This window comes from Chiloscyllium plagiosum, chromosome 40 (assembly GCF_004010195.1).
Source record: "Chiloscyllium plagiosum isolate BGI_BamShark_2017 chromosome 40, ASM401019v2, whole genome shotgun sequence".
Taxonomy (NCBI): Eukaryota; Metazoa; Chordata; class Chondrichthyes; order Orectolobiformes; family Hemiscylliidae; genus Chiloscyllium; species Chiloscyllium plagiosum.
In genome coordinates, this window is record NC_057749.1 from 727,670 (window position 1) to 745,077 (window position 17,408).

General features: G+C 42.4%; 1 protein-coding gene across 4 annotated transcripts in view; it reads left to right on the plus strand.

Moving 5' to 3' along the window:
* Positions 1–17,408, plus strand: part of ca12 (carbonic anhydrase XII) — a 100,485-nt gene that overhangs the window by 74,821 nt on the left and 8,256 nt on the right. For 2 of the 4 annotated variants that reach the window (XM_043680137.1, XM_043680139.1), the window contains exon 11: positions 1,547–1,628. In XM_043680137.1, the coding sequence (XP_043536072.1) occupies positions 1,547–1,628 (82 nt within the window). Of the gene's footprint in view, positions 1–1,546; positions 1,629–4,895; positions 5,785–9,425; positions 10,550–17,408 lie in introns of those variants that run through there. The other 2 variants (XM_043680140.1, XM_043680141.1) reach the window with 2 other exon arrangements.

Below are 17,408 nucleotides of genomic sequence, written 5' to 3' on the forward strand. Positions count from 1 at the left end.
GCAAGACCTCCCCTTCACAAATCCGTGCTGGCTGTCCCTAATCAAGCAGTGCCTTTTCAGATACTCATAAATCCTATCCCTCAGTCCCCTTTCCATTACTTTGCCTACCACTGAAGTAAGACTAACTGGCCTGTAATTCCCGGGGTTATCCCTATTCCCTTTTTTGAACAGGGGCACAACATTCGCCACTCTCCAGTCCCCTGGTACCACCCCTGTTGACAGTGAAGACGAAAAGATCATTGCCAACAGCTCTGCAATTTCCTCTCTTGCTTCCCACATAATCATAGGATACATCCCGTCAGGCCCGGGGGACTTGTCTATCCTCAAGTTATTCAAAATGTCCAACACATTTAGTTTGGTTTGGTATTTGTTGGTAAGGACGTGATGGGCAGAAAGGCTTTATTTTATGCTGTTTGACTCTATGACTGTACCTTCTCTAGGGCAACTGGAGATGACCAATGACTGCGGGCCCAGCCAGAGATGCTCAAACACCATGAGCCAATATATAATTGGTGATTCTAGAAGTGACATTGTGCAAATATTTCAGGATCCCTGAATTATCTATACAGTTAGAGTCCACCAAAGATTGTATTTACATTGAAATGTTCAGAGACCATGATGTATTTCTCTCTCACTCTCACGCACACAAAATCACACACACACACAAACTCGCGCATGTGCACGTGCGCGCGCGCACACACACACACAGACATACACTGACTTACACACAGACAGAAACACAGGCCAGCTTCTCTGTAATTACAGGTGCACTAAGCATAACTTCCTGTCCATTTAATATTATGATGCCTATCCAGTTTTGCTTTCTAGAACTGCGGGTCCATGGGGAGAGGATGGTGCAACTCTGCTGGTTTTGTAACACAGATCACTCCAATTTCAAGTTACTGGGACAATGGATGTTTTTCCACATGTTGTATTTGAGAGCCATGGGTAAGGATTGTAGAGACTTTGATGTTATTCCCAACACATGGTTGACCCTGAACCTTTCCTGATCTTACCGTCTGCCATTGGCATGTTGGGAGGATTTGCTGGTGGATAATCAATCTGTTTGCTGTGTTACTGGCTCTCCTTCCTTGGCCATCATGACCTGGTTTGGGGCCCAAACTCAGAGCTTTTGTCTTGAAGGCAGGGAGTCTGCACATAGAAGATTCAATAAATAGACAGCTTCAGTAATGAAATGATGATAGCAGAACATTAGCCTTTTATTCTTAACATTAAGGAACTTCAACTCTCATGCTCTTATTTTCTGCTGAGTTGTTTCTCTACTGCAAAGTTCAGCAGGTGATGGAGGGTTTTAAAGTCTGATGGTCTCCTGCTGTAATATTTATTCAAATTTATTGAGTTCCTGACCTACAGCGAGAAGAGAGACATCAGCTGAGAGCTGCAGCCTGTATTCTTATCCTCTTAACTGAGGAGAAATTCTGAATTCCATCACTCAATATTAACCAATACCAAAATTCTCCTTCAAGTGAGATTTAGTATTCACTGTAAACGGTTAGCTGTAATTAATTGTGGATTTTCTGTGCAGGTGTAATCGTGACTATTGCCTTGGGTTGTTTGCTGTGTGTTATGGTTGCTTCAGCTCTGACCGTTTTCTTCCTACGGAAAAGGTAAGAGTTTAATACTCGGGCTCTATGTATCTTAATAGAACCTGTTAATGGGAAGCTCTGTAATCAAAGGAGATGTTTGTATCAGAAATTTTTTTTTCCTCATATCCAACATGAAACTATTTAAGAGATATTACGACAGATTATTGGTCAGGGAAGCTTTTGGGAACATTTTAAAAGAAGTAAATTATGTCAGGATGCAGAGAGGTTGAGTTGGGAATTCCAGAGCTTGTGGCCTAGGCAACTGAAGGCAAAAAAAATGCAAATATATGAAGAAGAAAGATGAGTAGGCTGCTGGGCTCTTTGACCTCCTCTGACATTCAATAAGATCATGGTTGATCTGTTTTTAACCTCAACTGCAGCTTCCTTAGTGATCAAGAATCAATCTACTTCTGCCTTAATTCCCTCTCTGCACCCACTGCCTTTGGAGGAAAGGAATTTCAAAGAGATGCAGAGAGAGATCCTTTGAGAGAAAAACGTTTCCTCATCTTTGTCTTAAATAGGCGACCACTTTATTTTTAAACTATGACCCTAAAATCATAGATGCTCCAATAAGGGAAAACATCCTTTCAACAACCACCTTGTCAAGTCTCCGATTTTAAAGAAGAGGGTGAAGAGGGGAATGGGTCTGGGTGGGTTGCTCTTCGGAGGGTCGGTGTGGACTTGTTGTGCCAAAGGGCCTGTTTCCGCACTAAGTAATTAATCAAACCTTCTGTGAACTGCTTCTAACACATTAATATTCTTCCATTAGTATGATGACTTTTGTACACAGAACTCCAGATGCAGTCTTGCTCATACCCTGTATAACTGAAGCATAACAATTCTCCCACGAATAGTCATAACATTCTGTTAGCTTTCCTGATACTTGCTGTACCCACATCATGACCTTCCCTGATTCATGCACTTGGGCACCGAGAACCCCCTACATCTCAGAACTCTGCAACGTCTCACCATTTAGACAATATGTTACTTTTTATTCTTCCTGCCAAAATGAACAATTTCACATTTTCCTATATTGTTTTCCATTTGCCAATCACAGAATTGTTACAATGCAAAAGGAGGCCATTCTATCCAATGTGTCTAAGCAAGCAGCTGACTTAGTGCCATTTTCTCACTGTCATTCTCCCTGGGATTGCACACTCCTCCTTTTCAAATGCATAAAAACATACAGAAATGGAGCAAGCATATTCAATTACTTGAGCCTACTCTGTCATTCAGTAAGATCATCACTGATATGATTATAATGTTAAATTCACGTTCCTGCCAACCCCGAATCACTTTCACCTCCCTTGATAACTGGGAGATAGATCTGTCTATCTATCTTTGCTGTAAAACTTTTCCAACAGGTTTATTTGAAAGTACAAGCTTTCAGAGTGCTGCTCCTTCATCAGGTAGCTAGTAGGGCAGGATCATAGGATACAGAATTTATGGTAAAAGATCAAAGTATCATACAAATGATGCAATATATTGAACAAACGTAAATTGCTGTCTTTTATCACTTATAATGGGTTGCAGGTTTCATTTAATTAATATGCAATTCAAATCATATTCCCGAGATAACTTAAGGTTTTTTAAAAAAAGTGATATCTCAGCTCAGTCAATGTATTCAAGGTGTGAGGTTAAGAGTCTGTCTGTATTCCAATCTTGAGTCAGACCAGTTCTATATCCAAGGTAGGAATTTATAAAATTTCATGTGGACTGACTGTCAGCAGATTGTGTGCTTTTTGAACAAAATAGAATGTAACTGCAAATACAAATCTGCAAATGCAAGTTCACCCCATAGACTTATGTGCGCTTGTGTGTGAGGGAGAGAGAGGGAGTGAAAGAATGTGTGTGTGTGTGAGTGAGAGAGAGAGAGAGTGTGTGTGTGTCTGTGTGTGTGTATGTGCGTGTATAGTGTAGTGGGCTCACCTTTTGTGTGACATAACCCAAGATCCTGGTTGAGGCCATCCTGACTGGTACCAAACGTGACTATCAGCTTCTGCTTGGTGACTCTGCACTGTTTGCATCCCAAAGTCCACCTTGGGCGACAGTCGGCCGAAGGTCCTTGACTGCTGAAACGTTTGCCAACTGGGAGGGAACTTCCCAGAATGGATGTGGTGGACATGGATTTTAACAAGGCATTCGACATGGTTCCCCATGGTAGGCTCATTCATAAAATAAGGAAACATGGGATACAGGGAAACCTGTCTGTCTGGATACAGAATTGGCTGGCCCATAGAAAATAGAGAGTGGTAGTAGATGGGAAATATTCAGCCTGGAGCTCGGTGACCAGTGGTGTTCTGCAGGGATCTGCTGTTTGTGATTTTTATAAATGACTTGGATGAGGAAATGGAAGGGTGAGTTAGTAAGTTTGCTAATCACACAAAGGTTAGTAGAGTGGTGGATAGTGTGGAGGGCTGTTGTAGATTCCAACGGCACATTGACCGGATGCAGAACTGGGCTGATAAATGGCAGATGGAATTCAGCCAGGCAGATTGAAGTGATTCATTTTGGAAGGTTCAATTTGAATTTAGAATTCAGGGTTAAAGGCAGAATTCTTGACAGTGTGGAGAAATAGAAGGACCTTGGGCTACATGTCCATAGATCCCTCAAAGTTGTCACCTAAGTTGTTGGAGTTGTTAAAAAAGCATATGGTGCGTTGGCTTTCATTAGTGGGGGAATTGAGTTTAAGACCCTTGAGGTTCTGCTGCAGCTCTATAAAGCCCTGGTTAGACCACACTTGGAATATTGTGTTCAATAGTTTAATGGTTACCTCATTATAGGAAAGATGTGGAAGCATTAGAGAAGGTGCAGAGGAGATTTACCAGGATGCTGGAGGACATGTCTATGAAGAAGGATCGAGGGATCTAGGGCTTTTCTCATTGGAGTGAAAGAGGATGAGAGGTGACTTAATGATGTACAAGAGAGGTGTACAAGATGATGAGAGGCATAGCATCTGCTCGGTTTCGCCAATGTACTATGCCTTGGGGAATCCTTGCCTGCAGCTATGAGGTAGACAACATTGGCCGAGTCACATGAGTACTTGCTGCGCACGTGGTGGGTGTGTCCCCACGTGTATTGGTGGTATCCATGTTGACACTCTGACACGTCTTGCAGTGGTTGCCTGATAGGCATGTATGGTATTGTGGTCGATGTTGTCCTGAAGGCTGGGCAGTTTGCTGCGAACAATGGTCTGCTTAAGGTCTGGATGTTGTTTAAAGGCAAGAGGTGGAGGCATAGGGAAGATCTTTGTGAGGTGCTCATCCTCTCATCAATAATGTATTGCAGGCTGTGAAGAACGTGGAGCAGTTTTGCCACTCCCAGGAAGTACTAGACAACGAAGGGTATCCTGTGTCTGTTTCCTGAGGAGGTCATTACGATTTCTGGCTGTACCACTTTGGAACTGGTGATCGATGAGTTGGGCATCGAGAAGGTGCTGAAGTTTCTGAAAGTGCTGAAGGACACCGTCATAAGAACAGGATACGTTGCCCAACTCATCGATTACCAGTTTCGACATGGCACAGCGAGAAACCATAATGACCTCCTCAGGAGACAGACACGAGATATGACCTGTCAGGGGCCCAAACTGCCCAGCCTTCAGGACGTCGACTACAACATCTCACACACCTGTCACGGCAACCACTGCAAGACGTGTCAGAGTGTCAACATGGATACCACCAATACACGTGGGGACACACCCACCACTTGCGCAGCAAGTACTCACGTGATTCGGCCAATGTTGTCTATCTCATACGCTGCAGGCAAGAAGTCCCCGAAGCATGGTACATTGGCGAGGCTGAGCAGATGTTACAAAATCGGATGAATGGACACCACGCAACAATCACCAGGTGAGGATGTTCCCTCCCCATCAGTGAACACATCGGTGGTCAGTGACATTCGGCCTCGGATCTTCAGCTGACCATCCTCCAAGGCAGACGTCAAGTTATGCAGCAACACAGAGTGGCCGAGCAGAGGCTGATAGCCAAGTTTGGTACCCATGGGGATGGCTTCAACCAAGATCTTGCGTTCAAGTCACACTATAGGTGACCCCACTACACTATACACACGCACTCATGTACATACCCTCTCACAAACATATACTCTGTCACACGCACACACACGCGCATGCACATACGCACACACACTCTCACTCACAGTCTCACTTTCTCCCTCACAAGCATGCACACACACATATAAGTCTATGGGGTGAACTTGCATTTGCAGATTTGTATTTGCAGTTACATTCTATTTTGTTGAAAAGCACACAATCTGCAGACAGTCAGTCCATGTGACATTTTATAAATTCCTACCTTGGATATAGAACTGGTCTGACTCAAGGTTGGAATACAGACAGACTCTAACCTTAAACCTTTAATGCGTTGTCTGAGCTGAGATGTCACCTTTGTTTTTTAAAACATTAAGTTACCCTGGAATTTGACTTGAGAAAAGTTCTGGGATTTACATATTAATTAATCAAAACCTGCAACCCATTCTAAGTGATTAATGACTTAATAGCAACCTAGGTTTGTTCAATACATCACATCAGTTATATGATACTTTCACCTTTTGCTATTAATTCTGTGTTCTATGATCCTACCTCACGAGCTACCTGATGAAGGAGCAGTGCTCCAAAAGCTTGTACTTCCAAATAAACCTGTTGGACTATCACTTGTAGTATGATTTTTAACTTTGTCCACCCCAGTTCAACACTGGCACCTCCACATCATTAATAATCACATCCCTCTGAATACAAAAACAATTTGTCTCATCTCTGTTTTAAATGAATGACTCTTGATTTTTAAACAGTATCACCTCATTCTAAATTCTCTCAGAAGCAGAAATGTCCTCTCCTCATTCACCCTCTTGTTTGTTGTATGTTCCAATCATCACCTCCTAGTCTACTGAACTCCAGTGGATCCAAGCCCAATCTGTCCAATTGTTCCTCATAAGACAAGCTCACCTGCTGTCCCAATTCAGGTTTTAGTCTGTTTCCAATGAATTTACTACCTTCATTACATGAAGAGACCATACTGCACACAGTACTCCAGGTGTGGTCTCACCAATGCCATGTATAATTGAGGCATAACCTACTTTTGTATTCCCCTTGTGGTAAATGATTATATTCTATTAGTTTTCCTAATTATTGCCGAATACCTGCAAGCTAGCCTTTAGTGATTTTTGCATAAGGAATCCAGATCTCACTGCAGCTCAGAGTTCTGCAATCTCAAAATTTTGATCATTTTTCTTCTGTATCCTTTCTGCCAAAAAAGACAATTTCATATTTTCCAATTTGCCTACTCACTCACTCAGTTTATCTACTTGTATCTGTAGCCTCCTTATGTTCTCTTCAAATCTTACTTTCCTACCAATCTGTGTTTTCAGAAGATTTGGCAAGAATACCTTCAACCTGTTCAAAGTGGCACAATGGCTCACTGGTTAGCAGTGCCAGGATTCCGGTTCAATCATAGCCTTGGCCAACTGTCTGTGTAGAGTTTGCATGTTCTCCCTGCATCTGTGTGGATTTCCTCCCACAGTCCAAAGATATGCAGGCCAGGTGGATTAGCCACAGGAAATGTGGGCATACAGTGGGGGACTAGATTTCAGTGGGATGCTCTTTGGGGAATTCGTTCAGACTTGATGGACCAAATAACCACTTTCTGTTTTTTTTTTCTTTTTCTTCTTCTTTTTTTCTCTTTTTTAAAAAATATATTAACCCCCACACTACCGCCTAACTGCTGTAGTGCTTATTTTTTCCCCAGCACCCATGTTGTGTGTGTGCAGGGGTGAGACACAGTGAAAGACACAAGGTGTACCAATCTTTATTCAATTTCCACCACCAGGAAGAAAGGAAACACCCGAGTGGCCAGTGACAAGCAGTGCCCTTCACAAAAGATAATGCTGTGTGATCAAACAGTGAAGGGGAGGGCAGAGATTAAATCAAAATAGAGTTGGAGGGGGAAATAATACACTCCACTCCCTGTGGCGCCCACCTCTCCCTGAACAACTCCTAGGTGTTGGTGGAGACCACGTGCTCCTTCTCCAAGGACACCCGGGCTCTAACATAACCGTGGAAAAGGGGCAGGCAGTCGGCCCTAACGACCCCCTCCACGGCCCACTGCCTGGACCTGTTTATGGCCAGTTTGGCCAGGCCCAGGAGCAGACCCACGAGGAGGTCTTCAGACCTGCCGTCCCTCCTCCGTACCGGGTGCCCAAAGATCAGGAGCGTGGGACTGAAGTGCAACCAAAAGCAGAGAAGGAGGTTTTTCAGGAAATCAAAAAGGGAGTGCAAACGCCCACACCCAAAAAACACGTGGTCCACAGACTCCACAGCACCACAGAACAAGCAGTTGGGCTGGGAGTCCGTGAACCACCGCAACCTGCGGTTGCAGGGGACCGCTGCGTGCAGCACCCTCCATCCCAGATCCCCGAGAGAAAGGGGGAGGACTCCCACATAGAGAGCCCTCCACTGCGGATCCCTACCGCCCGGTGGCAAATGGGCACACCAAGGCGTGTCCGGAAGGTGGACGGTGTGCAGCAGCAGTCGATACAGGGCCCGCCTTTTTACGTCCTTAAAAGGAACAAAATTAAAATTCCGGAGGCGGATCAGGTTGTGGGGCACAGGCTCCCATTGGGAAGTACGGGACCTTGGGGCCAATGTGAAATTCCGTCCGGGCTGGGGTGAGCACGGACGAGATCCCACCGCACACCTGAGCATCCTCCAACTGGTGCCCTACGTCGGGTCCGAGCACCGCCAATAACCACTTTCTGCACTGTGGAGATTCTATCAATCTTTAAATAAGTCATTTATATACATTGGATAAAGTTGAGGTCCCTGTGCTAATCTCTATGTAACATCACCTGTTACGTTTTGCCAATCTATAAAGAACCATTTCACCAAATCTGTTAATGAGCCAATCTTCGAATCTCACCAATATGCTGCTAGCTTGCTGTCTTATTCTAATTTTTCCCTTTTGGTTAATTTTTGGTCTTTTTTTATACTCCGTTACATCTTATATTTGTGCCTCCTATCTTTGCACAATGACATACTTTTTTTCCCTTTTAGTCTCATCAGATCTTCAGCATTTCTAATTAGTCACAGATTGCACATACGTGGAATGTATCTATTCTGGGTATTCTGAAACATCCCCTTAAATGGCTGCCACTTAATCTCTGTCCATCTGTCCTTCTAACCTAACAGCCAAAATCCCTTTTCAATGTTTGAGTTGAACCAGTGCACCTTCAAGCAATGCGTTCCAGACCCCTGGATTCCAGATTATCTCATGTTTGTTTTGTTTCTTCTATCAATTCATTTACATTTGTGCCCTCACAATTTTCAATCCTTTCATGAGTGTCAGCACTTTTTCCCTCTCTACCCTACACAGATCCCCTTATGGTTTTGAATACTTCGGTCAAAGGTCCTCTTAATCATCTTTTCTCCAGTAAAAACAATCCCAGATTTTTAAAAAATCTATTTTACATAACTGAATTCCTCAGCCCTGGAAACAATTTTATGAATCTTTTCTGCTGCCTTTCCAATACCTTCAAATCATTCCAAAAGTGTAGAGCCAAGTTGTTTTGTGGTCGGATCTTCAATCCTCCCGAATTAATAAACCTGTACTCCATCTCTTCTCGTGTGTCAAAATCACTCTTCATTCTTTGATCTTTCAAACAATAAAACCCCTCACACCCATCCTCTTTTGCTTTGGTAAAGGATTTTTGGGAGAGCTGTGTAAAATGTAGGATAAGATTAATAAATTAGATCTTTGTTGCTCTTGGTGTGTATTTTGTTTTCACTTAATAAAAATCTTGTTATTGCAGAGCTGATAAAACAACTGAAAATAATGGCGTTACGTACAAGCTGGCGACCAGCAAAGAAGACGAGCTTTCACAAGCATGAATCACAAACTTGATTAAATATATTCTGGAAATAGTTTAGTGGTGATTGTCAGTACAGACGACTGAGGATATAGCAGCAGCGATTTGAGTTGATTTATAATTTGATTTATTTTATCACATTGTTCCTAGATAGAGTGAAAAGTTTTGTATTACATGCAGTACAGGCAGATCATACCATTCAAAGTGCATTAGGGTGATAGGACAGAACAAGGAGTACAATGTTATGGCCGCAGTGAAGGTTCACCAAGACCGAAGTCAACAGTAAATTTGAAAGGTCCTTTCAGAAGTCTAATAACAGCAGCAAATATGTTATTCTTGGATCTGTTGATCAATGCTTTTAACATTTTGTATCTTCTGCCCGATGGAAGAGGTTGGAGAGATTGTAACTGGATTGGGAGGGGTCTTTGATTATGTTGGCTACCTTTTCAAGACAGCAAAAGATATATAGGGAGTCATGGTTGGAAGTTTGGCTTGTGTAATGGACTGGGCTGTGTTCACAACTGAGCAGAGCAGTTGCCATAACAAGCTGTGATGCACTGGGATACAGTGCGTTCTGTGGTGCATCTATAATAATTGCTAAGAGTCTTCATTGACATGCAGAATTTCTTTAGCCCCCAGAGGAAGTTGAGGCATTGTTGTGTTTTCTTGATCATTGCATCAACGTGGGTGGACCAGGACAGATTGTTAGTTATAGTCATCCTGGGAACTATCTCCACCTCAGCTCCATTGATGTAAATAAGGACATGCCCTCAACTTTACTTCCTGTAGTTAATGACCAGCTCTTTCGTTTTGCTGACGTTAGCTTTACACCATGCTCCCAAGCTCTCTATCTTTTTCCTGTATTCCGTCTCATCATAGAATCCCTGAAGTGTAGAAGCAGGCCCATTGAGTCCACACTCACCCTCTGAAAAGCACCCCACCCAAACCCTGCCCCAGCCCCTGCCCTATCCTTGGAACCCCACATTTTCAGGACTAATTCACATAACGTGCATATCCCTGGACACTATGGGCAATTTAACATGATCAAGCCACCTAATCTGCACATCTTTGGATTGTGGGAGGAAACTAGAGAACCCGGAGGAAACCCACGCAGATACAGGGAGAACATGCAAACTCCGCACAGATAATTGCCCAAGGCTGGAATTGAACACCGCGTCTCTGGCATTGTGAGGCAGCAGTGCTGTCCTTTGTCTGAGATCCAGCCTACAATGGTGGTGTCATCGGTGAACTTGTAGATGGAGCTGGGATGAAATTTGGTTTAGCACCTAGCAACCTTGTGTCATTTTGTGTAAAACTTTGACCTTTACTGAGTTCTTGTCTTTAACCTTTACTGAAGAATATCCAAATATTATCTTTTAATAACAACTCCTTAAAATTCTAATACATCAATTTTCCTCCTGGATGCTGCTCATTACATTGTCCTGAAGATTAATTTTAAATCCCTGGATATTCCAGGTCAATTCTGGAGAGTTGGCAACTTTAAAAATCTTTGTGAGGGACAGACAGAGACTCGACTCACCACTGTGTCTCTTTCTCTCTCAGTGGAATCTATCTGAAGTTTAATAGAAATTCTGAGTCTCGGTGCATTTGTTAAAGAAGTTTTGATTTCTGACAGAGTTTTCTTGTTTTTAATGTCCACTTCCATGTGAAGACTTCTTGCCTTTCTTTCCCAACCTGAATGCAGCACAGTGAGAATTACACCTCCTATTTCCATTCTTCACTCCAAAATGTGGCTGCCTTACCCACCGCTCACAATGAGGAAACTCAGCCTTACCTGTTCGAGCATTTAAAGATAATAGACTTGGGGGTTGCATATGAACTATCCCATCTCCTCAGGATCCTCGGCTGGACCAGCAGCCTGCTGCATCATTTTATTCAAAACAATGTTGATGTTTGTGTTAAGAACAAGCATAACGGTTGTCAGTGCAACCTAATTCCATCAGTTGAATGACATCTTTGAGATTGAAGACCAATGCAAAGTCTTTGTTCCATTTGCCTGTCTTGAATAAGAATGGCCGATACAATCATTGGTCATCTTTCCTTCTTCCAAATGTACATATCACTACTCTATACAATACTTACTGCCATTAACATTTTAAACAGCTTTTGCTTTCACAACTTGTCTTAGTTTTTCTGTATATTGTGTACATTTAACTTATAAAACCATTTTTTTCATATCTAATCTGTCTTTGTACTCCTTAAAATCATCTAACCAGATTCCCTTCTTTGGATTTTAGAGACGTTCATAATTTGATTTCATTCTGTTACATATTTTAAACTCATATGATGCATTTAAGGTGAAGGTAGATAAACCACAGAGAACAGGGTTATGTTAGCAGTGAGATGAAATTGAATACTAAGTCACATTGGACATATGGCACAGAAAGACAATTAGTCCATACTCCACTTGAACCTCCTCCCATCTTTCCACATCTAAATCATGTTCCTCTATTCCCTTCGCACTCATGTTTGTACAGCTTCCAATTATGTTTTAAATGCTCCATGTGATAGTGAGTTGAGTAAAGAAATTTCTTCTAAAGTGAGGTGGGAGGAAGCTTATCTGGATCATAGCCACTGGCATAGAGCTGCAGAGCAGGTTGACCTTTTTCTGTGTTGCAACTGAAAATATACATCAAACACACTTTTCCAACAAAAAGCCACACTGTAATTTTGTTTCTGTTTTGCTGTTTTGTTAAGATCAAGTCAAATTGCCATAGTCATTAGAGAGAGGTTTTTAACCTGAGGGCCATCACACCTCAGGCAAAGCGAGAGATTGAGAAGGATAGTCCTCCATAGCCTCAGCCAGTTTGGGGATTGAGCCCACATTCTTAACATCACATTGCTTTGCAAACCAACCATCCAGCCAACTGAGCTAAATTGAAATCCCATTGTTGAGATAGTTGTCAAGTCGAATAACTGCTCAGGTATAGGCAATTTTTCCCTGATGGGGAGTGCAGAACAAGACAGCACTATTTAAAAATGAAAGTTTGGCGATTCAGGAGTTAAACCCTGAAACAAACCCCATTTTTTGTAACTGTTATGGATATTTACAAATCTATCGCAAATGCTGGGAATCAACTGAAGCTTTTTCAGGATAGATTTTTCCATTTTAGTTAAGTAAGGGTGTTGAAAGTTACTGATTGAACATTTTGGAGTGTTAATAATCAAACTTCTTAGAATTGTGCAGCGGCAGACTTTCCAAGACAAATAACTTGGCCTTGGAAGGTTATGAAGCATAAGTTGTTTCCCACTTTTCAAGTTAGTGTGCTTATGTGCAAAGTGACCTTCTATAAGCAAAGATGCAATAGTAATGAAATAATTTGTGATTCCAGTATGATTTTAGAATAATGAACTTGAGTAGAGGAATTGTTAAGTGTACAGTAGAACTAGAATGCAGAATAAAACCTGTTTTTTTAAAGAGTTAAGAGAAGTTAGATCAGGAAGCCCTGCTTTGGGGACATCTCTTTGCATTAAACAGTTTACGTGAATGAATTATACAACATTAGAGCAGAGTACAGGCCCTTCGACCTTCAATGTTGCATCAACCTTTGGAACCAATCTGAAGTCCATCTAACCTACACTATTCCATTATCATCCATATGTTTTATCCATTGACCATTTAAATGCCCTTAAAGTTGTCAAGCCTACTGCAGTTGCAGGCAAGGCCCCTACTACTTTGGGTAAAGAAACTACCCCTGACATCTGTCCTATAGCTATCACCCCTCAATTTAAAACTATGTCCCCTTGTGCTAACCGTCATCATCCAAGGAAAAAGGCTCTCCCTGTCCACCCTATCTAACCCTCTGATTATCTTATATGTCTCAATTACGTCACCTCTCAACCTTCTTCTGTCAAACAAAAACAGTCTCAAGTCTCTCAGTCTTTCCTCATAAGACCTTCCCTCCATACCTCCTAGTAAATCTCTGAACCCTCTCCAAAGCTTCCACATCCTTCCTATAACATGGTGACCAGAACTGTATGCAATACTCCAAATGTGGCCACGCCAAAGTTTTGTACAACTGTAGCATGGCCTCATGGTTCCGAAACTCAATCCCTCTGCCAATAAAAGCTAACACAACATATGCCTTGTTAACAACTCTATCAACCTGGGTGGCATCTTTCAGGGATCTAATTACATGAATACTGAGATCTCTCTGTTCACCTGCACTGCCAAGAATCTTACTATTAGCCCAATGCTTTTTATTCCTGTTGCTCCTTCCAAAGTGAATCACCTCACACTTTTCCACATTAAACTCCATTTGCCACCTCTCAGCCCAGCTCTGCAGCTTATAGATGCCCCTCTGTAACCTGCAACATCCCTCAGCACTTTCCACAACTCCACCGACCTTAGTGTCATCCGTAGATTTACTACCCCATTCTTCTATGCCCTCATCCAGGTTATTTATAAAAATGACAAAAAGCAGTGGACTAAAACTAGATCCTTGCAGTACACCACTAGTAAGTGAACTCCAGGATAAACATTTCCCATGAACCACCACCCTCTGTCTTCTTTCAGCTAGCCAATATCTGATCCAAACCGTTAAATCACCATGCCTCTGTATTTAGTGCAATAGTCTACTGTAGGGAACTTTATCAAATGCCTTACTGAAATCCATGTACACCACATCAACCGCTTTACCCTCACCCATCTGTTTGGTCACCATCTCAAAGAATTCAATAAGGTTTGTGAGGCATGACCGACCCTTCATAAAACTGTGTTGACTATCCCTAATCAACTTATTCCTCTCTAGATGATTATAAATTCTATCTCTTATAACCTTTTCCTACACTTTACCCACAACTAAAGTAAGGCTTACTGGTCTATAATTCCCAGGGTTGTCTCTACTCCCCTTCTTGAACAAGGGGATAACATTTGCTATCCTCCAGTGTTCTGGCACTATTCCTGTAGACAATGTTCACATAAGGATCAAAGCTGCAATCTCCTCCCTGACTTACCAGAGAATCCTAGGATAAATCCCATCTGGTCCAGGAGACTTATCTATTTTCACACTTTCCAGAAGAATCAGAAAATATTCTTGTACATACTTAACAACTTCCTCTCCATTTAAATCCTTAACACTATGGCAGTCCTAGTCTATGTTTGGAAAGTTAAAATCCCCTACCATAACCACCCTATTATTCTTACTAATAACCGAAATCTCCTTTCAAATTTGTTCCTCAATTTTCTGCTGGCTATTAAGGGGTTTATAATACAATCACAATAATCCCTTTCTTATTTCTAAGTTCCACCCAAATAACTTCCCTGGATGCATTTCCAGGAATATCCTCCTTAAGTACAGCTGTAATGCTATGCCTTATCAAAACTCTCCCCTTCTCTCTTGCCTCCCTTTCTATCCTTCCTGTAGCATTAAACTGCCAGTCCTGACCATCCCTGAGCCACGTTTCTGTAATTGCTATGATATCCCAGTCCCATGTTCCTAACCATGCTCTGAGTTCATCTGCCTTCCCTGTTAGGCCTCTTGCATTGAAGTAAATGTAGTTTATATTATCAGTCCTAGCGTGTTCTCTGCTTTGAACCTGCCTGCCCTGACTGTTTGACTCACTTCTTTTCTCAACTTTACCAGTCTCACATTGATCTCTTTTCTCAGTATCTCCCTGGGTCCCATGCCAACCCCCCCACCACATACACACACACAACACACCTTACTAGTTTAAATCCTCCTGAGCAGCTCTAGCAAATCTCTCTGCCAGTATATTAATCCCCTTCCAATTCAGGTGCAATTCATCCTTCCTGTACAGGTCACTTCTACCCCAGAAGAGATTCCAATGATCCAAAAATGTGAATCCTTCTCCCTGCACCAGCTCCTCAGCCACACATTCATCTGCTCTATCCTCTTATTCCTGCCCTCACTAGCTCGTGGCACCGGGAGTAATCCAGATATTACTACTCTTGAGGATTCATGCCTAACTCTCTATATTCTCCCTTCAGAATTTCATCCTTTTCCCTTCCTATGTCATTGGTTCCAATGTGTACAATGACCTCCTGCTGGTCCCTCTCCCCCTTGAGAACATTCTGTACCCTCTCTGAGAATTCTTGATCCTGTTACCAGGACAGCAACACATCATTCTGATTTTTCACTGCTGACTGCACAAACATTTGTCTGTGTCTCTGACTAGAGAGTTTCCTATCACAATCGACCACTTGGAACCCGATGTACCCCTCATTACAGTAAAGGCTGCCTTGATACCAAAAACGTGACTGATTTCCCTGAGAGTCCATCGCCCCTATTTTTTCCAAAACAGCACACCTATTTGAAATGGGGATAGCCACAGTAGACTCTCCTACCTTTCCTGGAGTTAACCCAAGACTGTATCTGCAGCCTTTCTCCCTTCCTATAACTGCCATCCATCACACCTCCATCCTCATTACCTCTGTCACTCCAGCCGATCCATTCAATCTGATAGGATTCGCAAGACATAATCCTCAGTAACATGTAAACTCTCCTTAAACTCCCACATCCAACAAGATGAGTGTATGACTCTACTGAAGACCATCTTTGCTCCTTCACAATCTACAGACCCAGAAAATTGAACCGTCTTATTGCTCCACAAAAAAATACTGCTCCAGGCTAACTTCATACTTATGGCTTATACTTTAAAAATTTAATCAAGAGGCAGATCTCAGTAAAACATATAATCAAGAAAGAACCCACTCTAATCACTATTGTAGATTTACAGCAAGGCGACACTTAAAATTATGCACTTATCTGTTTTGATGCTGTGACTTCTCCCAGTGGAGTCAGTCACCATAATTCTATTAGTTTTAGAATAGTGATGGAAAAGGATAGACCAGATCTGAAAGTTCAAGTTCTAAACTGGAGGAAGGTTAATTTTGATGGTATTAGGTGAGAACTTTCAAAAGCTGATTAGGGGCAGATGTTTGCAGGTAAAGGGATGGCTAGAAAATGAGAAACCTTCAGAAATGAGATAACGAGAGTCCAGAGACAGTATATTCCTGTCAGGGTGAAAGGAAAGGCTGGTAGATGTAGGGAATGCTGGATGACTAAAGAAATTGAGGGTTTGGTTAAGAAAAAGAAGGAATCAAATGTCAGGTAGGAATGATCGAGTGAATCCTTAGAAGAGTATAAAGACAGAAGGAGAATACTTACAAGGGAAATCAGGAGGGCAAAAAGGAGACATGAGATAGCTTTGGCAAATTGGGTTAAGGAGACGCCAAAGGGTTTTTACAAATACATTAAGGACGAAAGGGTAATTAGGGAGAGAATAGGGCCCCTCAAACATCAGCAAGTCAGCCTTTGTGTGGAGCCACAGCAGATGGGGGAGATACTAAATGAGTATTTTGCGTCAGTGTTTATTGTGGAGAAGGACATGGAAGATAGAAAATGTAGGGAAATACATAGTGACACACTGAAAAATGTCCATATTACAGAGGAAGAGGTGCTGGATGTCTTAAAGTCATAGAGTCATAGAGATGTACAGCATGGAAACAGACCCTTCGGTCCAACCCGTCTATCCCAACCCAATCTAGTCCCACCTGGCAGCACCCGGCCCATATCCCTCCAAACCCTTCCTATTCATTTACCCATCCAAATGCCTCTTAAATGTTGCAATTGTACCAGCCTCCACCACGTCCTCTGGCAGCTCATTCCATATACGTACCACCCTCTGTGTGAAAAAGTTGCCCCTTAGGTCTCTTTTATATCTATTCCCTCTCACCCTAAACCTATGCCCTCTAGTTCTGGACTCCCCGACCCTAGGGAAAAGACTTTGCCTATTTACCCTATCCATGCCCCTCATTATTTTGTAAACCTCTATAAAGTCACCCGTCAGCCTCCAACGCTCCAGGGTAAACAGCCCTAGCCTGTTCAGCCTCTCCTTATAGCTCAAATCCTCCAACTCTGGCAACATCCTTGTAAATCTTTT